The sequence below is a fragment of the Berkeleyomyces rouxiae genome (assembly GCF_048999995.1).
Source record: "Berkeleyomyces rouxiae strain 22BRR77 chromosome Unknown BrBRR77_ptg000001l, whole genome shotgun sequence".
NCBI classification, from domain to species: Eukaryota; Fungi; Ascomycota; class Sordariomycetes; order Microascales; family Ceratocystidaceae; genus Berkeleyomyces; species Berkeleyomyces rouxiae.
The window spans coordinates 1,851,623-1,873,392 of record NW_027396491.1 but is presented as its reverse complement, the minus strand read 5'-3'; the positions used below and the strand labels follow the sequence as shown (position 1 = coordinate 1,873,392).

Below are 21,770 nucleotides of genomic sequence, written 5' to 3'. Positions count from 1 at the left end.
TTGGTGAAGCTTGGGGCCTCTGGTCAAGTTTAGAAGGGATTTGGGCTAGCTACAGTTATAGTTATAGTGGATCGCAAGTAAAACATGTGCTGGAACAGAGAGAGACACAGGCTGATACGCTCCAGATGATATGACGAGGGTGCTTTGGGATTTGGGAAGCATCGCGGGCTAGAGTGGGCGTATGTAATAGGTCTGGTTATTTATTGATTCATTGACGACTTCGCGGGAGATCACCATCTCGCACAGTTAGAGCCATGTACAGCTACAGCGGCCCTGTCTGAGGGGCGGTCCAGTTTCGGCAGCCGTGATTGCGAAACCCTTTGCGACGCTAGATCACGTGACCCTTTACTTTGCCTGTGTTTGCTGTTAGATGCCAGCAACATCAATCGACTTCTGCGCAGCGCACACCCACGCATTGCCCGCCACGAATGAATTACGACGACTTGCGCAACCGAGAGCGACAGCCGGAGCTGCAGCAACCAAGACCGCAGCGGGATCGCACGGGCATGAAATTAAACTACGCTTGAAATCCACGGCCACACTCCCAAGTGCCACCACCACATCCTCACCTCCAGCTTCAAGAGCTACGTCACAGCCTCCATCGACCAAGCAAAACCCGCATTCTCCTGAATTCACTTCTACCCGCCCATTTCTGCCTCCTTTACACAGTCAACCGTTATGGCGACCCTGGAGCCCGGCTCGGCGGCCCACTCCCCCACTCCGGATAGCTCTGGCCGGGCATCTCCCGTGCCGCGACAATGGCGCAACCAGCTCAGCTCAGGTAAGCCGTCCGTCTGATGCCCCGAAAGCTAGCTATACATGCCGAATTACCACTTACATTGCCGTCTTCCCTCTGTTTAGGCGACCACAATACCAAGACCGACAAGGCCTTCCGTCGCTATGCCGTCGTTGTTGACAAGGCCCTGGCCCTCTTTGAGACATCTCTGGATGAGTGGGCTGACTACATCTCTTTCCTCAACCGTCTCCTTAAGGCTCTTCAGGCTCGCACAGCCACCATCACCATGGTGCCATCTCGAACCTTGGTAGCAAAGCGACTTGCCCAATGCTTGAATCCACAGCTGCCTTCAGGTGTCCATCAAAAAGCCCTCGAGGTCTACAGTTACGTCTTTGATATGATTGGATCTGACGGTCTATCCCGCGACCTCCCGCTCTATCTCCCTGGCCTGGCAACGACGCTATCCTTTGCCTCGCTCTCTGTGCGTGGGCCGTATCTCGACTTGCTCGAGCACTACTTTCTTGGTCTCTCCCCCACTGCTTTGCGCCCGGCAATGAAGTCTATAATACTGGGTCTTCTGCCTGGCCTGGAGGACGAAAGTAGTGAAGACTTTGAGCGCACTCTGAAGCTTGTTGGCCGATTCAAGGCTGCCATTCGGCCATCAAACACCGAGATAATTGTCTTGGACCACTCTACCGGCGACGACTTTTTCTGGCAGGTATTCTTCTTGGCGTCCATCACCGGCCATAGTCGGCGCCCCGGAGCCCTAGCCTACCTTGTCCGTAATCTCCCCCGGCTGGGACAGCCGGTGTCTACTTTGTCTGGCGCAGATGTCGGGGTTAAACAGGGCATATTTTCCGACAAAGACAGAGAGCTTATAGAGAAGCTACCAGAACTCGCTACCATGGTGACCTCGCCTGAACCTGGTTTACTTTTACGTTCGTTTGCAGCAGGCCTCAAAGACGAACAGATCCTGATTCAGCGCGGCTTTTTGGATTTGCTTGTCACGCACTTGCCGCTACATTCAAGCGTACTACAGTCTGTGAAGCCAGGTGATCTCGACCTTTTATTGCGCGCAGCCGTCAGTGTTGTAATACGCCGCGACATGAGTCTCAACCGGCGTCTATGGGCATGGTTTCTGGGTCCCGATCCGACATCAGAAGCCGAGGCTGAAACTGAGGGCCCCAGTGCTGACTCTCCTCCGCAGTCGGCATCAGACCCTCGCAGCTTCGCTGCCAAAACCGCTTATTTCCAAACCTATGGCCTGCCACACCTAGTCTCAGCCTTGCTTGGCATGATCAATGACTCTGATCCAGACTTGACCTCTACCGAACGTGCTCGGCCGTATAGAATTTGCCTTTCTCTCATGGACCGATGGGAGATTGGCGGCCTGATAGACAGGGATGTGTTTCTACCCATCATTGACAGCGTGCGCAACTTCAAAAACACAGCCAAGACCAGAGCCGAGTTTCTCGAGGTACTGCGCAGTGCCAGCGTCTTTTTTGACGGGGCGGAAACGGGGCTTATTTTCAAGTCGTTGCATGATCTTGTGGTTCAGGCCATCACCGACGACAAGAAGTTGCGGACCGATGATGAGCGGCTAAGTGACATCCGCCTAGCAGCTTTCATTCTAGCCAACTTCAACGTGCGTGAAGAAGAAATGATTACCGTGCATGCACCGATGCTTGCTGCCTCAATTCTTTGCCGTGCCAAGGCCAGCAAATATGGCCGTTTCAACACTTCTGTTGGGTCAACTGTCATCAAGGAAGCCCTTGGCGTTGTGCTGAGCCTCTTGGAGCTGGTGCCCTCTCGAGTCTTTGCCTTGGTAAAAGACGAGGAATCCGCCAAAACTTCTGATTCAGATCTAGTCATTTCCCGCGCCATTGGCGACTGGTACGAAGAACACCATGGAAACGCAGAAGAAACTGAGCCCCCCTACAATGCTCCCAAGATTGAAATGATTCTCTTTCATCAAGCCTGCAATGCTTTCAGTGCCAGTTTACAAGCACCACAATATAGTGCTGTAGTGGTGCAACGCCATGATATTCTTGCCCTACTACTAGGCAAAGTTCCCATGACTGGACACCTGAAGTCGTCACTACATGACGTCATTGACGCTATTCGCACAGGCCTACTCAAATACTCCACCATTCCATTTCCGACCTTTGCTGCCATGCTTGCAACGGCGACCCAGATCTTCACAGTAGGTCAAATCACGGCTCATGAGCTTGGTAGCCACGTGCCAGCCCTGGTTAAACATGCATGGTCGTACCTTGCGGCTGGCGATCCCAAGTACCACGTCGAGGTTGTACGTGCATTATGGCTTTTGCAGTCGGCACTTTCAGCAAACAATCGCGATATTGAGGCGGCGTTGTGTGGTCTAATTGTGAAAAATGACCAACACGGGAGCTTTGCTGCCCGCTCGTCGCATTCCGGCCGAACCTTTAGCGTCCTGTGGTCGCATACCTTGCAAGACCATGCGCCTGAGAGACGTGGTTCCAAGACCCCTGCTGGTACCGGCTTCATCGATCTCAATAAAATGGTCACCAGTGAGCCTCGTCTTGCAGGTGCTGATGCATTTCACGTGATGTTAACGCAGCCGCTAATGTTGATGCTTGACGCCTTGTTGGATGAGCGCACCCAGCTTTACATGACGGTCAAAACATGGTTGAACACCACAATTGGTCTGGACCGACTACTCTACGTGTTTATCCTCAAGTTCTCCGAAATGCCCTTCCTCAACAACGGTCCTATTCTGAACGAGACTGGTCTCCAAGATCCAGTGATATCAGAGGAAGATGATGTCGACATGTGCTTGTATCTTGTGCGTACCCTGTCCAACGTTCTCGATGTAGCCCCTGATCTACTGTGGTCTTTGATGACGGCCAACAACGTCTCCGACCCGCACTTTTTTGGTCGTATTTCGAAGATCACAGGTAAGGATGATGTTACCATGCAGGAATTCTTGGTACACGTGTGCATGCATTGTATCGTTCGGAATCACATGCCCGAAGACTCGGATCTCAGAGAACGCGAGTCGCAGCTATGCCGCTCTGCATTGACTCTTTTAGCACAGCTTTTGAGCAGTAATTATGCCGATTCGCTGGTCCATCTCAATCTCCAGGACGCTCTAATCTCGCGGCTTCATCAGTCACTTCTTGGACCGGAACCATATGTTCAGGTTCTTCTTCTCGAAGTTGTTCTGGCTGCCTTGAAGCTTAGTGTTAAGGCGGAGATGCCCGCACCAGAGGTTGTTGTCGAAGAAAAATGGGCATTGAGTCCTGACGCCGCTAATAAGAGACCCCCAATTCCCATGTCAGCCTCAACTACATCGCTAGCTACCTCAGCCCCCTCCCTCAAGATTCCCGCTACTCCCACGAAACCAACTCCTCCGCCTGCATTAATTAAGTGTCTTCAGGCAGGTCTTGTTTCACAAACCAGTCGGCCTGTACTGGAAAGCTGGACTACCTTTCTATCAGCTTGTTTGCCGCTATATGAGGACTCTATATTTCAAGTCCTTATCCCATTAGTTGAGACATTCTGTGTGCAGATTGGGGAAAACTTCAAATCTCTGCAGGCTTTGTTTGGCAAGGGGGTCATCCAGGTGCCGGCGGTCTCGAACGGACCTGAACTAACCCTAGTTGCGCTGATAAATGGCCTAGAAGATGTGCTGATCACAGCCCATATCCAGCTTTTGATCGAAGAGAAGCAGGCTGTAGCAATCAAGAGTCCCGACCAGCCCCAGGGCTTCTTTGGAAACATGGTCTCAGGAGTTTTTGCGACCGACGCTCAGTACGGTCGTAGTGCCACGGCTAATGATCGACTGACGGTTTATCTAGCGTTCCAGGACGCGGTGCGCGTGTGCTTCAATATCTGGTCGTGGGGTCAGGGCAATGATGCTTCGGGCTTGGATCAGTCTTCTGGTGCCTCCTTTGCCTACACATCTCTGCGCATACGAAACCGGGCGCGACGCTTACTTGAGCGGCTGTTTACAGCCGAGACCCTAGAGTGCCTTGAAACTGTGATCGAGATTTGGCGTAAAGCTTACTCCAACGGCAGCGGGAGTAGTAGCGATAGCTCGTCTTGGGACAGGCATCAAAAGGGTATTCACAGTGGCGCCAGTGTCATCAAGCTATTCCCAGCTCTTGACGGCTCACGCCCGAAGAACACTATGCCAGCGTTGTTTGATGCCATTTACAGTCGCACCAATCCTTCGGCACTTGAACCCAGCCGCAAGTCCACCTTGACAATTTCACTTCAAGATGCCGACTTGGCCATATTCTTGAACGAATATGCGCGCTCTCTGGAAGATGACGCCATGGATGAGATTTGGACCGACTGCATGACCTTCCTCAAAGATATTCTGGCCAATCCCTTCCCGCACCGCCAGATACTCCCATTATTACTGGATTTTGCTGCCACCTTGGGCGCCAAGGTTGAAAAGACCAACTTTGGCGAACTACGCAAGATGCGCCGTGAGCTTGGCGACGTCTTTCTACGACTTTTAACCGCCATTTTCACAACGCGCCCCTTAATATACTCTGAGCCTTCGCAGCTGACCCCATCAGAAAAGAACAGCCATGTGGCTCTGACACCTTCAGAAAAAGCCGACGACGTCATTGGAACACTAGCAGACATTGTACCGAACCTTGCGAAAATCCTGGTGGAAAACGATCGCGTCTTGTCTGCTGCCACGACTATTTCCACCAACGTTCTTCAACCTCTGCTCAAGTCCAAGTTTTTCCCCGAAAGCGTTTCACCCAGTACCCTACGCCTGATCTCTGAACTTGCGCGTGTTCCACAGAATCAAAAAAACTGGCGCAAGGACATTAGCGATGCATTCAACGATTCGCGCTTCTTTTCCAGCGACTTGGCCCTGGTGGAAAAAGAATGGCTACCGCTTTTGCGCCAGTGGATCCACGCTGACAAGGATCGTATGGCCGAGCTTTTGTCGCGCATCACGCCACCAACAACCGCCGGCATTGTCTTCGGTGTTGGCGCTACGAGTGCCCGCCTTGAAGCCGACCGTCGCACGCAGCTAAACCTGCGTCGCATAGCTACCCTGATACTTGCATCATCTGAGGATACCTTTGTCTCCGATCTAGAAAGCATCGCAGCCAAGCTAACCGAGCTATTGGCCGCGAGTGCAACGTCGTCTCCCTCGTCCGCTACACGCGCCGAAATATACATGGTTCTGCGCGCACTAGTCCTCCGCACCAGCGCCATCAACTTGACTATGCTCTGGCCCGTTGTCAATAACGAGCTGCATGCGGGGCTCGCGTCTGTCGTAGCCGCCGAGGGTTCTAGCGCCTACGAAACGTACCCTGTACCTGCGCTCCTGCAGGCCTGCAAGCTGCTGGATGTGCTGCTGTGCGTGGCGCCCGACGACTTCCAGCTACACCAGTGGCTCTTTGTCACGGACACCATCGACGCCGTCTACCGCCCCGAGAAATACCATCCGGTTGCACTGGCCGACGAGCTGTCCGAGGAGCTTGGCCAGGCGGCAGCCGGTAGCCTCTCGGCGCCGGGCATCGAATCGGTCGTTCACCTCCTGGCTGGCGGCCCGCGCAAGAGACCGCTTATCGGCGAGGGAGGCGATTCGATTGAGAAACGGGATGAACTTGTGGCACGGGTGCTACAACCATTCTTTGGGCAGTTGAGTATCTATGCGTTTGAGAGTACGTATTCAATGGGATCCTTGGATAAGGAGTTTTGTGTTCGTGGACTGCTAAAAGACTTGTTTGATGAGCGGACAATTGTCAAGAGTTTGTAGTCAGGGTTATTTCTGTGAGGGATAGTAGTAGTACGAGTAGGTAGATTTACTGTCAATTATGAAGTCTGAGATTGCTGTAACAAAAGGAAGGGGTTTTCTATGTCGTCGATTCACTAAGCTCGCCGTTAAATGTTCTGTGAGCCCGTATTGTTGTGTCTAGTCTTCCGCCTTCTTCTCAGGTTGTCCTGGAAGATATGCTGTCAGGGCTTTGGATGCCCCATTCATACAATACTGTATCGCCTCGACCTTTTCGCTGCCTTCGGGAACCAGCGCCGCAATCTGACGTAAATCGCTAGTCCGTGGTAGAAACAAAGCATGGTTGTAGCGCCTATAAGCGCCATGCAGATCCTGCAGGTTATACGGCTGCATACCGCTCAAGTCAAAGATTTCATCAGAGACATACCCAGGGCCGCCCCAGGGCGGACTCGCAAAGACGACAGCGATATCGGGGCTGACGCGCAGTTTTTTGGGCAGCTTGTTGGGTCGTGTGGCGGCCAGCTCAAGCAGCGCAAACGAGTCGCCGTGTACAAAGGAGATGGTGCCGGGCGGCACGCCGTACAGTGCGGCGTTGCGCTGGGCGCAGGCAATCGTGGAGGCATCGCGCTCGACGCAAATTACCTGCTCCCATCGGCCCGAGAGCGCAAAGGCGATGGAGTTGCCGCCGATGCCGCCGAAGCAGTCAATTATGACGGTCTTGGATGGGTCTATTGGACACATGTCGTAGGCGATTTGGCTGGGGGGTGTCAGTATAAGCGGGTAGACGGATTCCGAGGGCGCTGCATTGACATGAGAACAGAGGCTCTAGATGGAGACATACTTTGCTATTGGCTCTGGCGTGACACCGAACCAGGCGTCGTCTGTGAATAAAACACCCTCGTCATAGAGGGAGAATATTGTGTAGCGCTGAGACCAATATCTGCGGCGCACTGTCAGCAAAGATGATATAGACTTGGCCGAAGTTCTTGACTCACTTGCGAATGTTGTGTGGCACTTCATCGCTGCTCTGGTAGTGCACGCACTGAGGCGTCAAGGGAAGATCCTCTGTCAATAGCTTGACCATCGTCGCTTTCTAGATCGCGACACACGAACCTGGCGGTGAGACCCAAGCGCAAGAATATCAAGATGTACTTCGGGAGTTGTATGCCAAGAATTACCAACCGCGTCAAACTAGAAACCTCACGGAACTTTTCTTCGAACAAAGTCGCGATGCGAACTGTCACATGTCGTTGGCTTTGCGACAACTTTGCGATCAAATAGGAAGGAGCGGACTGATGTGGCGTTGTGTGTGGCGCTCGGCGACGCCACAGTAGCTTCACCTCAAGGTCAATACGGTATACATCATCGCCATCAGGCAATCCAAGCTTCTTTGCTCTGTCAGCTCCTGAGTCTCTGCTCGATCTGCCCAAGGCTTGACCTACTACGGCATCAGCTGCCTAACCTTTGCAAATTACTACTATTGCTTCTCTTATTATTTGGTTCTTGACTCTTCTCTCTTTCCACGGCCCGCTGAATCATGTTCAACGCCTTAAATCGCTTCATCTCCAAGCTTGATGGCGAGTCGCCGCAGCAGGCAGCTGCCCGCCAGGCTTCGCTGTACGGCTTCCAGGTCCTGCGCAACACAAACCTGGAGCTCACCATTGAGCCGTGGCTCGATTTCATAATCGGCATCAATGGCCGGCCGATCGACAACCCCGACCCGAGTCTGTTTGCGAAAGAGGTGCGCAACTGCGGCGGTGCATCTGTGATGTTTACCATGTGGAACGCCAAGGTAAGCTTCCCGTCTTCCTCAACTGTTGAATAGTCTACTGAGGTCTGTTCCAAGTTTGCTAATGGTTCTCTGATTAGGGCGAACGCACCCGCGAGCTCCATGTCCCCGTCCCGCGCGAATCCCCATCCCTCGGCATATCTCTCCAGTGGACGCCTCTCGCCATCGCCGCTAACGTCTGGCACGTTCTAGACGTTGCGCCCAACTCTCCTGCCGACCTCGGTGGCCTGTTGCCTTATGGAGACTATATCCTCGGATCACCTGACGGCATGCTCTACGGCGAGGGCGGGCTCAGCGAGCTAGTTGAGGCACACCTCGGCATGCCACTACGCCTATTTGTCTATAATAACGAGTACAACGTCTCGCGAATCGTCACTATTCATCCAGCGCGTGATTGGGGCGGCGAGGGTATCCTTGGTTGTGTGCTGGGCTACGGGGCACTACACCGGATTCCCGCGCCGCTCAGCGAACCGACTACAGCCCCCGGAGAAACAATGTTTGATAGTAACAACGGAAACAGTTTCGCAGACGGCCAGCTCACCCCGAGATCAACAGTTGATGGTTTCATGCCTGTTAGTGCAGCGGCACAGGGTGCGTCAAGCACCAGCTTTATTCCTGCCATGTCGCCTGAAAGCTCGTCCCCCCTCAGCCCCAACAATGTTCCTCACATTATTCTCCCGGCACAGGCTGGGCCTCCACCAGTGGGAGGCGCCATACCCACGCGTAAAAAGAAGGAGAAATCGACGCACGGAAAGGCGGACTTTATGGATGACTATTTCAAAGAAGAGGAGAAGAAGAGCCGGGAAGCTGATAATGCGCCAATCGCCAGCAGGAGCGCCACGCCATTGCCCCCGCCACCCAAGGCCGGAGGCGGAACCGGGCCGCCGCCTCCTCCAAAGGCAACCACACCAAAGCCGGCCAGCCCGCCGGCACCCACAGAAGAACAATAACGCTGATTTGATTGTGATTATCTGAATAGAGGTGAACGCCGGTCACGGTCATTTTCTTGTCATTGTACTTGGAGTGTAAAGTTTTAACGTATGTTTATGTGTTCATGTATATCTGGCACTGCGGTGTTTTCTCTGTGCATTGGCCATCAAGGCGACGTGTGCACTGGTTGAGTTTTGGACTAGTATTGGAAAACGCTTTGATTTGGGGTGGAATCGGAGGGGTAGAGCAGAGGCGAGCCTAGTTGATAAAGTTGATGCAGAAAAAGTGTAGAATGAGACTGCAGCCCACGAAGTCGGCGAATGCTCTACACAAGAAAGGTTAGCAACGGCTCGGCAGAGAGGTTAATTGGCGCAATATCGTCAAGGTATGCGAGCTAAAGCTTACCGTTCAGGTGAGACCTCGGGGAACTCGGCCTTGTTACTGGTGGTAGTCTGGACACGGAGAGAGGCTGTTGCGTTCGTAATACAGGTCAGCGAACAAATCGAGCATGGCTATGGATTGAGAGTTCAATAACATACCAGTCAGGACGAACTGGCCCACGGTAGCACTGAAACCAGAAAGGAAAGCGTTGAAGGGCTGGAAGCAACATGGTCAGTATGGGCCAATTTGTCTCCTCGAGCGAGCTGTGAAGCCGCCCACCACGGCGCATATTGACTTACATAGTTGCCGGCAAGCACGCAGTACAAGAACTGCAGGGCACCCACAACCACCAGGAATACCATAAATACATCCAGCAGCTTAGTCCGCTGAGGCGTGGTCTTCAAGTAGTGTGTGCAAATATTCCCTACGACCTTGTTCCACTGCTGCGCCGGCTGCACAGGCGACGAGGCCGACTTGGCCGGAGCCACGACAGGGGCGGCTGTGCTGGTGATGGCGGGCGTCGGGGCCACAGCCGGTGAAGCGTCGCGGTTAGCAGTCTTCTTAGCCATTGTAACTGGTGGATAAGGGTTGGTTGTGAAAAGAGAGAGAGAGAGGGAGCGACGGGGTCGTCCTCTGGCGAGCTCTGTCGTTTGGTTTGCGAAGAGGGATGGGCGGGATATAAGCTGAAGGCGAAGTTGGCTGGCGCTTTCAGGCAATTGTGAGATGGTGAGTGTTATTTGAGAGCTTGCGCATTTATCACGTTGATATCAAAACGAAAGCCGGCCTCTTGAGCTCAGTGAACACGCAGCTTTACGCCACACATCTGACGCTGCGTTGCTTCCTGTTTGAGGGAGGGAGCAGCCCCTGTTGAAGCTCGAGCGTGGCGCTGTGTGGCGCCCAAAGCTTCGGTGCAACTTCTGGGAAGCTTACCCAGACGGAGCTTCGATCAGAGATGGGGCCACTCCGAACCGCGACTGCAGATATGAAGAAGCGGTATATTTTTCCCACGAGTTTTGCACTTCTACACGACTACTAAACCTTTGTTTAACCTTTGTTCTGCACCTCAAAATGGTCAGTTCAGCGCATCCTCAGAGCTTCTTCTTGTCTATTTTCTTTCCATGTTTGCTTACTAATACACGAGTTTAGTCTTTGATCACCACTTCGTACATCCTCTCTCTTCTCACGGCCGCCGGCGGCATTGCCGGCTATGCCCGCACCAAGTCGATCCCCTCCATCGCCGCTGGATGCAGCGTTGGCGCGCTGTGTAAGCTATACTCATAGTCCCTGCTGGCCTGTACTCTTGCTCCACTCCAATGCTGACCTTTGGCTCTTCCTTCTCCTCGAAGACGGCATCGGTGCGTACCGCCAGCAAAACAACGCTCCCGGTGGCATCGAACTGAGCCTTCTGGCATCGGTTGTTCTGGGCGGCGCTTCCATTCCTCGTGCCCTGCGTCTGCGCAAGCCTGTGCCCATGATGCTCAGCGCGCTAGCTACCATTGGCATGATCGCCTTTGGCAAGGCGTATTCTGAAAAGGCGTAGATAAGTGTAGTCACATCAAGTAGGAAGAGAAGCAAATTACCATGATTTGTATAACACACTTGAGGTCTTAGTCTTGCTCATAGCATAAATGTAGTGGTGATGCTCTATTGGCCAGGCTATATGACTCTAAAGCCAGTAAACTCACTCATTAAACTCCCAGAACGCCAATAATATACAATAGTTGAACACTGCATGCTTCTCCTAGTCTTGCAAATATGACCAAAACAAAGAGTCCCTGTTGCTTCTCCTTCTAACGATAGCTCACCCCCTCAAAGACCCAACTCACGCTCCTTCTCCTTGATCTTCTCCCGGCGAGCAAGCGCCACCTCTCGGTTCTTAGAGGCGCGGATAGCACGCTGCTCGCCCAAGCACTTGTTAACTTCGGTCTTGAAGGTGTTGCACTGGCCGAGCGACTTCCACAGAAAGCCACGGGCATGGCACTCTTCAAGCGCGTGAATGACATCCCAGCAGGCTGAAAGCTATTGGTTAGCAATGGGCTGGGGAAAAGGGTTTCGGTAAACTCACGAATGTTGGCCGGCTTGTGAAGATGGGAATGCATGACTATAGGAGAGCAAGACGTAGACGTAGATGATGCAATTATTAGTCAACTGTAGTTCAAGTTGCTTTCTTGGGCAGTACATTCAAGTTACTGAGCGAGACTTCAACATCAGACGATGAACTTGAAAAAGTCTTGTTGCCATATAACCCTACTCATGAACCTAACCCTAACACCCCACTATTCCATTCGACGCAGCTTAGATTTGTGAGATCACAACCATCAAGAGTCAGCCTCATCAAACAACAGTCTTCATATTATCTGTCCAATTTCAAGTTCGCAAGACAGCTTCCGCTCCCCGCTCTTCATTATGTCGGCCCTAGCAAACAAGAAGCAGGGCGGTGAGTCCAATCATATGAGGCGCCGACTGACAGTAACGTCAATGGACACAGTAGCTAACTGTTTCCTTGTAGACCTCCAGGCGCAGTACACCACCTACAAAAACACTTTGCAGCAGCTTGCTAGCAAGATTGGTGAGATTGAGCAGGACACAGAAGAACACAAGTATGTTATCATGAGGGCTCAAGCTGCTTGTTTGCGAGCCAAAAGGGGCGCCTATACACAAAGAAGGAGACTGACATACCGCATAGACTGGTTTTGGATACGCTAGAGCCTCTGCCCGGAGACCGCAAGTGCTTCCGTCTCATCAATGGCGTTTTGGTGGAAAGAACAGTAGAAGATGTTAAGCCTCTGCTGAAAACCAACGCCGAGGGTTTGAAGAACGTGCTGGAAGACCTTGTTAAGCAGTACAAGCTCAAGGAGGATGAGCTTCAGAAGTGGAAGGTAAGTCAGCTCCATGATTATCACGAAAAGATGGAGGCGCCGTGTGCTAACGTGGGATTGGAATACAGAAGAAGAACAACGTCCAGGTTGTACAGTCGTAATCGTGGTAATGGCACTTCGTTTACCAATTAATCTTGGGTCTCTAGTACCAGGACAAAGTGACTGGCTGGACCACTGTTAAAAGCCATGCAAACTCCGCTCAAATTATGATGATACGCTATGTTCCCGCGGGCCTAATGGAACCAGTGAGACTACAGTTGAAGTGATCATGAAACTGCTGGCCCATGACTAAACAGCACCATAAAAGACGGAACGAGAGAGCAGGACATAGGCCCATTGAGATGGCATCTGTGAGAGGTCGAGATGCTAGCTATGTATTATGGATTGTGTACTAGTTAGCACACGTACATACGCATGAGCACAGGCGATTCGCTTCTGAACTGCTACGTCGTACTTGGATCAGGCGCTATCAGATGAGTAGGTCTTTTCACTGGCAACAGTTGAGTGATTAGAGGAAGATGCACTTGGTGCCCCTCAGTAACTGGTGGTGCCCAGGGAAAGACCTAGTCTATGTGGATGTGTAACCAAAAGTCGTGGATATAGTGCCACAAAGCCCAGGCCAGGTTCTTTGGGGTGAGAGTCCTTTGTAGCATGGCTCTGCTCGATATCACACGCAATCAAAAGTGCGAGCAGTCGCGCCTGCAGGGCTGGCCTCAAACTGGTCGGACTTGCATGGTTCTCAAAAGCGTGGGTGGATAGGGCCAAGTCCATGGGCGTTTCTCATGACGCTGGCCTTGAGTAGTAGATTTGGGGAATGGCAGGATGCAACTCCTCCTGCCACCTTTGAGTAGGTGCAGCCAAGACTGGCGAGTACCCCACTAATGCACAAAGCTGGAAAATACATGCATTCGCGTATCAAAATATGCGGAGGCACGGGTACCCGCTGTTAGCATGGAACGAGCTCCCAGCTAGCGGCACCTTAAGCTTGTGAACGTCACTATTTTCATGCAACAAAAACAACGACCCCACGTCATTTTCTCTCATTTTTTTCCTCGCTCAGTTGCTGCGTCTGTTGTTGACGGTACCCGAATCGCCGTATCCCAAGCATATTGCCTTTTTATTGGAGTATTTTCCATCCATTGAGTGTAAGTTCACGATGGTCCCCTTGCTCTGATAGGGCTCCAGTGTCCCTAGGTTAAGGATGCGATGGCATGGGCTGGCCCACTCGCGTTTGTGATGCGATGCAAATGCGAATGCGCCGTGATTCGTTGCGAGGTAGCGCCGCCAGTATCGGATAACCACACTCCACAAGCCACCACAATGACTCGCTGTCGCATAGGCTTCGTCTGTGCTCTCTGTGCACCGCAGTCGCGGTCCCAGTCGCAGCCTTGCTTTCTTGCTCCCTTGTCCGCCTTGTCTCTGGAGGCCGGGTCTGCTTTCTCCCGGGAACAGTACCTGGGTGTGTCGACGACTCCGTCTCCTTTACAGTGCGTGTTATGGTGCTACGGCGTGCTATTTACTGGCATCTTGCCTGCCCGTGGGACTCTACACCGTGCTCTGTGCTTGGGCAGCAAGTCACAGCTTGGCCTGGTGTAACCGGCCGACCTGCGACGCCTAAACAACCGGCCGACCAACGCATACAAGACAAGACGCATTTGCCTGCCCCCCGGCCCTGCACGTGTGCATTGTTCTACTTTATTCTTGCCATTTGCATATGCACGCTCTCCACGCATGCCGTGTTGTAAAAGCTAACAGCACTTCACTGTAGACATCCCGCTCTCGAGCCGTCCCACAACCTGGCCGCCGCATGACATATTCTTGACTTTACGTTCTCTTCTACCACGGACCTCAGTACTGCTAGTTGTAACTGCAAACATTGGGGCTTTTGTACCCTAAATACACCGCAATAATAAGCTAACCCCTTCTCATACCGGCACTGTTTTCTGTTGCAACACATTAGTCGCTCTACTGGAACCGGCATAGTATTTGCAGCCTGGTGCGACGATATACACCCCGAAATCACGTACCTTGGTCAAGCGCTTACAAGCCAAGTCACCTCCATACCGAGCCAGGTAGTCCATAGCTATATATCCGTACAGAACACCAAAGTCTGTGTGTGTGCGCTACTAGCTGAAGTCCAGGTAGTCACACTTGACACATCTCGGCACAATTTCCTGTATGTCCCTTGGCGACCTTCGTCACATCTAGTCATAGTTTTGACCCCTTCTCTGCTTCGCCATTCGAGACTTGGAGTCTCACACAATTTATCTAGCAGACTCAAAGAGCCAATCCGTTTAAAAGACTATCCCGCGTGTCCTCGTTTACACGTGATAACCATCTTGGTCAACGTATAAAGAGTCTAGTTGCTGCTCACACAGCACACTACTTTCATGATGGCGAACTCCCCTGAGAGTCAGAACCATAATCAACCACTACCTCCTTCAGAGGTCGAGCATGCTGCGCAGGACATTGACGCAGATGACCAAATGAACGATGGCCAAGAACATGGTGGTGTCGGTTTAGGCTTTGACTTTGAAGTCAAGGAGCAGGATCGGTGGCTGCCCATTGCAAATGGTAAGTATTTCTTCCATCCCACCCCTCCCACACGCACCTGGCGCTCTCAACGACCTGTACCTCTTGGGTAGAGTGTTTCCTGTATCTCGGCTTTCCCTTTTGTCGGCGTTGTGCATTGTGCGTCTACACTATTTGTGTGAATCAGGCCTGCCGTTGTTGCCCTACGGGCCCTGTCTGTCAAGTTACTACGATGGCCAATGATGGCATAAAAACGTGACTGTCTCCTGACTTTATACTGTATTGTGCTTCATTGCCCATGTACAGCCATGTATTCACGGTCGCAGATTCTAGACGCAGATATTGAGCAGGTCGGTCTGATTCACACAGTACTCGAAACAGTTGTACTACCTTGACTATGCATATTTGGCGCGAGGAAGATGATAAAGCGCTATCTCAAAGCCCTGGAGCACGACAGTACACAGCATAGTACAGCAGTTTATTGCAGCGTCAAAGCTCATACTTCCGAGCCCAGCGTTAATCCGATGCTGTCATGCATTTCGACTGCTCTTGGCTCTTGATTCTCCCACCATCTGACCCAAATGCTCATCCCGGGAGCCTCTTGGACACCCCAATAACACCACCTATTTTTCCTTGGGTACAACTTGAATTAGTGTTTTGTTTCCTCCTGGCCTTCATCCCCTATTCTTTGTCCAGTAATTTCAAGTATGCCCGATGCCTCGTCTTCACCGCAGGCGATGTGTGAAGACACGGGGGACCTGAGCCAAGAGCATGAGATCTATGGCGCAAAGAAGACATCGCAAATGCCGAGGCCGACTGCGAAAAGACCCACAGAGAAACCACAACGCCAAAGCCCACGGCAGCCAGAAAAAGCCGACGAGGTAGATGCTAACATTCGAAACTTCGCTCCAGTTGCTCGTATCATGAAAAACGCCCTACCTGAAAACGCCAAAATTGCCAAGGAGGCAAAAGAATGCATGCAAGAATGCGTGAGCGAGTTTATCTCGTTCATCACAAGTGAAGGTAACTATCTCGCCCTTGGTTTGGTCTCTGGGACATGCCGCTTTGATTGCAAGACTAGCTGTTGCTAACCGAATACAATATCTTAGCATCTGAGAAGTGTCACCAGGAGAAGCGCAAGACTGTCAACGGCGAAGACATCATCTTTGCCATGACGTCGCTTGGCTTTGAAAACTACGCGGAAGCTCTCAAGATCTACCTTGCCAAATACCGTGATGTAGGTTTCCCTCTTGCCATTTGTCGGCCTGTTTGTTGAGATTTACCTTTACTAACACAAAAGCCATATAGACCCAAACCCCCCGCGACCCCGTGCCCCGCCCGACTAGCCAAGAGTTCGTCAGTAACTCCGGCCCCAACATTTCCGACTTTGATTCCGGTGGCGCGCAACCATCATTCCCTACGGGTGAACCCAGCGACACTGGCGCCGAAGCAAACTTTACCTACTCCTCGGCTGCCACTGGAGCCGGAGGCGAGCCGAGCTTCTAAAGGACAACTGGTGCACGTGAATGTAGCCAAGAAAGGAAGACGCCGAGACTATTGGTAGTGTATGCTTGTTTTGCAGTGCTTGTAACCGCTCTTGCTCAGAGTTAGTTGGCCCAGTTTTTCCGTTTGATAGACCTTCAGATCTTTTTTTTGAATCTTTTAATACGCTTGACTCGTTATTTTTCTTTGCTTGTAATACACTCAGCTGAGACTAAGTCCTAGGGCGACAAGCCTGTACGGTAAAAAAAACCCCAATGCAACTAGCTAGTTAATTACGTCAAAAAATGTCACGATCTCCATTGATTTTTCAATTTGGCAATAATCCCTGTACTTGGAAAAAAAAAAAAATGGCCGCCGCCAGCTGCCAGTAAGCCGCCAGTCTCCACCTTTGCCAAAGTTTGCTGACTTGGCACCTGTACAGCGACCCGCTTTTCTAGCCTAGAGACGGGAATCCTACGACTCCCGATTTTCTCACCTGTTTTCAAGCCGCAGGCCAAGACTCCTTCACATTTGATCCCACCAGTAGCAACAGTGCATGCAGATTTTTTTTCTCGTTCTCACATTTTTTTTTCTTCCAGTTCGCAGCTCCCAACTCAAGTTCATACTGGCCGTTGCTATTTGGTTTCTTCTTTCTCCCAGCTACGTCATTTGGGCTCGATCTGTTCCCCGGCTGCCCATCTCGCATGTGCTGCTCTGCTACCTAAACCTCGTCTCCCTCTTTCTCCCTTCCAAGGCTCACTCAACCAGGACACATGACCTAGCCGACACTCCGTGTTTCTGTGTACGCCTCTCAGCCGACCTCTCGATTCCCCAGCCTCTTCCGCCATGTTTGCCGCCGTGTCGACGCCGTCTGTTGGGGCCAAGATGCCCAACCCCAAGTCAACCCCATCCCGCTCGATTCTGCGACAGCCGCACCCGACCCTGCCCTCCCTGAAACGCTCGCGGTCCGACAGCGAGACACCCATCCCCGAAGAATCCGCCACGTCCAGCCCTACAAAACGCCGCAGAGTTGAGTTTAGCGATGCTCCCAACGAGGTGCACAGTATCGGGAAGCGCAGTCTTCTGGAGTTCAAGATGGAGGTTAAGCGCTCCCTAGAGCAGCATGCTCGTGGTGACAGCGAGGGCTATCTAGCTTTGAAAGAATACTTCACCAACGACCGTGTCAACGCCGATAGCGATAATGATAACGTCTTGAAGCCTCATGAGCTGCGTTGCTACGTCATTGCCCTGGCTAGCTTTACGCCTATGCTGAAACAGAACATTTATGAGAGTCTGGTGAATGCTATTCTCAAGTGCACGTGGGTCGGCCGCGACGAAAGCTTTATTGGCGCCTTTGTCGACTTTCTTGCTGCTTTGATAACAGTCAAGAGCTCCTACATGATGGAAGTTCTGGACATGATAGTCTCCAAGTTTGGTGACGTACGGCGGTCATGCTGGTCGGTTTCTGGGTTTCCTAAGATTGATTGTCCCACTATGCATAACCGTCTCCATCTTGCTCTTCAGCGTCTGCTGAGAATGTTTCCCGGTGCGCAAGGTGCCTTGCGCAGTATCCTCAAGAGTCGCTTCCCTTCGGTTGACGAGACAAAACGGGTATACTCTACCTATCTACAAAACATGCTACGGATCAAGGAGTACGCGTCTGGACTGGGCTCTTACGTCTTGGACCTGATTGTCAAGCAAATGGTTGATATTGATGTTGAAATGCAAGCCGATTTAGATGACTTGGACAGCCCCATGGCTGTGGCTTTGCAAGGAGTGTTTAGCCAGCCACGCGACGAGGAGGACCTTGATGATGATAGCGATGCCGAATCAGTAGCCAGTGATGATTCAGACGTCAACGAGGATATTGCCAAGGCGCGTGCTGTACGAGACCAAGTCGAGAAGCTGGATACCGCTATGGAAACCATGTTCCTCTTCTATGACGAAATTCTATCCATTTCCGATGTCAAAACTGCCGAACAAATCACCAATGACTACATGAAGACACTTCTAAGCGAGTTCAGTAACATTATCCTGCAGACCCGAAAGTCCCGCCACACCCAGTTCCTGCTGTTCCATTTTGTGCAGCAGTCAGAAAACACCATGCTGCAGTTCATTGATACCTGCGAAGCTATCGCCTTCCGCTCCAACTCTCCCGCCGCCCTCAAAGACTACGCCGTGTGCTACCTCGCCAGCTTCGTAGCCCGCGCTGGCCGCCTGTCCGACGAGATTATCCGCGGAGCTTTCCACCGCCTCCTTGCCCAGCTCGAGCGCCTGCGTCTGGCGTACCAACCCAAATGCCGCTCGCCTGATCTTCGCCGCTACTACTCATACTACGCTGTATGCCAAGCCGTGCTGTACATCTGGTGCTTCCGGTGGCAGAGTCTTGTTGAAACAACACCCGAGTTCGTCGACCCCGAAGACCCCTCGTCATACGTTGGCCAGGCGCTGGACTGGGGCCACTCGCTGCGCTCGGCGATGCAAAACAACCTCTTCAGCCCGTTGAATCCCCTCAAGGTGTGCGCGCCAGGCATTGTCGAGGAGTTTGCCAAGCTGGCGCACAAGCTCAACCTGGCATACGTCTACCCGTTGCTGGAAACCAACAAGCGCATCCACCTGGGCCAGTACATGCAGCGGTCGTACTCGGCGGGCGGCGGAGCGCTGCGCGACACCAAGGCCGAGACGATTGACGATGAGAGCGTGTTGCAGCTCGAACAGTACTTCCCCTTTGACCCGTACCAGCTGCCGCTAAGCAAGCGGTGGATCGAGGGCGAGTACCTCGCGTGGCGCACGATTCCTGGCATCAATGGCGATGATAGCGACGAGGATAGCAGCGAAGACGACGATGATGACGACGAAATAGAGGTTCTGATTGAAGAAGACGAGACGGATAACGACCAAGACAACAATTAGACGTCCACTTTATGTGGTTCTTTTCATCGTAACTGGTTTCTCTGTATTCTATTTCCCTTCTCGACTTTTGTTTTCATCTCTTCATATCCTCATTTTTCTTGTTCCGGCGACATGCAGAACGATGGTCTTTTTGCTATTGAACGATCTCTTCTATCTAATCACTACTGCATACAAAACGCAGTAGTATTGTTACGTCTTGAATCATTTTTTCTCTTCCTCTTTTACGCGCGGCTACGAATCATTGTTTTTTCCGTTGTTCCTCTTGGACCGTAGCTACCTCCTTTCTTTTCCTCCACAAAAAAGTATGGCGTCTTTTTTTTTCTTTGTTCTCTTTTTGTTCATGGGGGGATTCTCGGGCTACCTAGGGCATTTTCTTTTTTTTTTTCCATCCTGTGTTATCAGGCAATGTTTTGCATGATTGTTGTTTGGGGGCTTGGAAAACAGGAATCTCCTCCCCCTCCTCGGTGAGCTTGCTGGTAGGTACATGTTAGCTGAGGCAGTTTAGGCGTTATCCATGGTTGGCATTTTTGCGGGTTTCTCATGTTTGAATTAGTTGTAGTTATTCATCTTGTATATTTTGTTCCAAGCTATCTAAACCATGAAAAAACTTGACTCGGGTCTTGCTGCCGTGTTATTGAAGCTGCCATCCCCTAACATGTACCCTTTCACACAGTATGGTTTTCCTAGTGAAATCTAATACGCCTATTCTCTAGAGTATCTCACCGGCTAGGGGCTGACGTCATAAGTTCAACCCCGGCACTCATCGTGATGTCCATCGTGCATTGGCGCCCTGAGGACGGAGTGCATTGCATATAACTATGTACTATACAAGCCAATCAAAGTCCAGGGATTCTCCGGCTGCGCTTTCGGCTAATCTCTGGCAATCAGTCGGCGGCCTTATTCTGTCGCACTTAGTAATGTTCGTGCAACCTTGCATCGCCAACCGCGTAACGCCCTCGTCCCAAAACTGCCGGAGAAAGTGTTGCATTGGGCGAGTAGCTCTTGCGATACATGGTTTTGTATGTGTGTGGTGAAAGCCTTGAGAGTAGAAAGCTGGTGCTTTATATACTTCACCACCAAGGACAAGCCATCACCCTAATAAGCCGGAGACTTTGCCTCCAAGGCATGCAAGGACTTGTTCTGTGGCGATGCACGCTCACGAATCAGCAACACGATAGGTATTTGCGCCTTGGAGCAGGCATTTTCCTTGACGTGCTTCATCCTCGGACCAAAAAAAAAACACAAAAAAAGACCGACTGACTAGGAAGCCATGAGTAACTAGGTGTTGAAGCTGGTACAAGCACGGGTAAAAGTGCTTGGAGGCCCTGTGCATTTCCCCTGGGAAATTGTTGCGGATGCTCGCTCAGGCTTCCCGTGGCACGACTGTTGGATAGCTCATAGCAAGAAACCCGTCTCCCTGTGAATAATGCCGTGGGTCTTGTGTGCTCGAGGCAGACAACAGTCCGCGGACATGTGTTCTCTTGTTTTTCTGTGGGACAGGACAAATCAGCACATGTTCCGTTCGAGACTTCGCCTGCTTGCCCATGCAGCTGATATGGAAGAAAAATGGATGAGATCGTGGTATCGGACATATGGGGCATGAATTCGACCCTCGCTGGAGCGGCAAGAGGGACTGTATGAAAGGAATGGCTGTGAAGTGTTGGTTGGCTGGATGCGGCGGTGAATAAGCAGACAGACTCGTAGAATCCAGTCTGTCCCAAAGGAAGAGGGCGGGAGGGAGGTATCGACCAACAGAATGGATGGTCTGGTCTTGTTGCACAAGATGTTGCCTCGCTGGGAATGGCGAGCGGTGTTGACGTGACCAACATTACATGCAGCCAAAGGAACTCTACTTGTGCTTATATGTTTGCGCCAGTTCTAGTACAAATGTTGATCATAATTAGACTGCCAAAAAGCATGGCGTTTTCTTTCACAAAACAAGATGCCTTGGCTCAATATAGGGCAGATCGGGTCCAGGACAAGGCACAGTCCGGTATGTATGTTCGTACATGTGTACATACATATGTACGTACTTACATGGGAGTTGTCTGCACTTGTGTGGGTAGTTTATACACGATTTACACCATGCTTGGGTGGCTGCTTTTGATATATCCGATGCCTGGACGCCATGAGGCTCAACCCTGTAGAAAAGTGAACTTTTGCTGACGTCAATGTAGTGTAGCATCAACACAATTCTTGACGGCACCAACGGGGCCCCCTGGCGTTGTTGAAAAGAGCCCGGACGTCTCCTTTCTCAGGCCACAGCAAGTGAGCCTTTCAGCGTCCCAACTTACACGGTCTGACTTTGCAGCTGCTCGGCTTTTTCGTTTTCACCAACGCCGAAATCCTCCTCTCATCCTGCTCTCCAGTTCTCGCTCA

The 21,770-nt window shown here is 51.7% G+C and overlaps 9 protein-coding genes across 9 annotated transcripts; 6 read left to right on the top strand and 3 right to left on the bottom strand.

Annotated features, from left to right (window-relative positions):
- Positions 1 to 678: 678 nt before the first annotated feature.
- BROUX77_000552 (uncharacterized protein) lies at positions 679 to 6,509 on the top strand (the record flags this gene model as incomplete). Its single annotated transcript, XM_073750399.1, has 2 exons — positions 679 to 781; positions 862 to 6,509. The coding sequence occupies 2 exons, from the start codon at positions 679 to 681 to the stop codon at positions 6,507 to 6,509; spliced, it is 5,751 nt and encodes a 1,916-aa protein (XP_073608789.1).
- Positions 6,510 to 6,665: 156 nt separating this feature from the next.
- Positions 6,666 to 7,569, bottom strand: BROUX77_000551 (uncharacterized protein; the record flags this gene model as incomplete). The annotated part of the gene is made up of 3 exons (XM_073750388.1): positions 6,666 to 7,242; positions 7,327 to 7,425; positions 7,481 to 7,569. The coding sequence occupies 3 exons, from the start codon at positions 7,567 to 7,569 to the stop codon at positions 6,666 to 6,668; spliced, it is 765 nt and encodes a 254-aa protein (XP_073608788.1).
- A 453-nt stretch (positions 7,570 to 8,022) lies between these two features.
- BROUX77_000550 (uncharacterized protein) lies at positions 8,023 to 9,224 on the top strand (the record flags this gene model as incomplete). The annotated part of the gene is made up of 2 exons (XM_073750377.1): positions 8,023 to 8,277; positions 8,355 to 9,224. 2 exons carry the CDS (start codon positions 8,023 to 8,025, stop codon positions 9,222 to 9,224), a joined length of 1,125 nt encoding a protein of 374 aa, XP_073608787.1.
- A 238-nt stretch (positions 9,225 to 9,462) lies between these two features.
- Positions 9,463 to 10,154, bottom strand: BROUX77_000549 (uncharacterized protein; the record flags this gene model as incomplete). Its single annotated transcript, XM_073750365.1, has 4 exons — positions 9,463 to 9,529; positions 9,610 to 9,673; positions 9,744 to 9,801; positions 9,885 to 10,154. 4 exons carry the CDS (start codon positions 10,152 to 10,154, stop codon positions 9,463 to 9,465), a joined length of 459 nt encoding a protein of 152 aa, XP_073608786.1.
- Positions 10,155 to 10,653: 499 nt separating this feature from the next.
- On the top strand, positions 10,654 to 11,125 carry BROUX77_000548 (uncharacterized protein; the record flags this gene model as incomplete). The annotated part of the gene is made up of 3 exons (XM_073750354.1): positions 10,654 to 10,656; positions 10,732 to 10,849; positions 10,932 to 11,125. The coding sequence occupies 3 exons, from the start codon at positions 10,654 to 10,656 to the stop codon at positions 11,123 to 11,125; spliced, it is 315 nt and encodes a 104-aa protein (XP_073608785.1).
- Positions 11,126 to 11,394: 269 nt separating this feature from the next.
- Positions 11,395 to 11,684, bottom strand: BROUX77_000547 (uncharacterized protein; the record flags this gene model as incomplete). Its single annotated transcript, XM_073750343.1, has 2 exons — positions 11,395 to 11,597; positions 11,651 to 11,684. 2 exons carry the CDS (start codon positions 11,682 to 11,684, stop codon positions 11,395 to 11,397), a joined length of 237 nt encoding a protein of 78 aa, XP_073608784.1.
- A 307-nt stretch (positions 11,685 to 11,991) lies between these two features.
- Positions 11,992 to 12,565, top strand: BROUX77_000546 (uncharacterized protein; the record flags this gene model as incomplete). Its single annotated transcript, XM_073750332.1, has 4 exons — positions 11,992 to 12,022; positions 12,095 to 12,185; positions 12,272 to 12,464; positions 12,533 to 12,565. 4 exons carry the CDS (start codon positions 11,992 to 11,994, stop codon positions 12,563 to 12,565), a joined length of 348 nt encoding a protein of 115 aa, XP_073608783.1.
- Positions 12,566 to 14,857: 2,292 nt separating this feature from the next.
- BROUX77_000545 (uncharacterized protein) lies at positions 14,858 to 16,502 on the top strand (the record flags this gene model as incomplete). Its single annotated transcript, XM_073750321.1, has 4 exons — positions 14,858 to 15,038; positions 15,909 to 16,019; positions 16,106 to 16,233; positions 16,305 to 16,502. The coding sequence occupies 4 exons, from the start codon at positions 14,858 to 14,860 to the stop codon at positions 16,500 to 16,502; spliced, it is 618 nt and encodes a 205-aa protein (XP_073608782.1).
- Positions 16,503 to 17,324: 822 nt separating this feature from the next.
- On the top strand, positions 17,325 to 19,391 carry BROUX77_000544 (uncharacterized protein; the record flags this gene model as incomplete). The annotated part of the gene is made up of 1 exon (XM_073750310.1): positions 17,325 to 19,391. The coding sequence occupies one exon, from the start codon at positions 17,325 to 17,327 to the stop codon at positions 19,389 to 19,391; it is 2,067 nt and encodes a 688-aa protein (XP_073608781.1).
- Between the last annotated feature and the right edge of the window lie 2,379 nt (positions 19,392 to 21,770).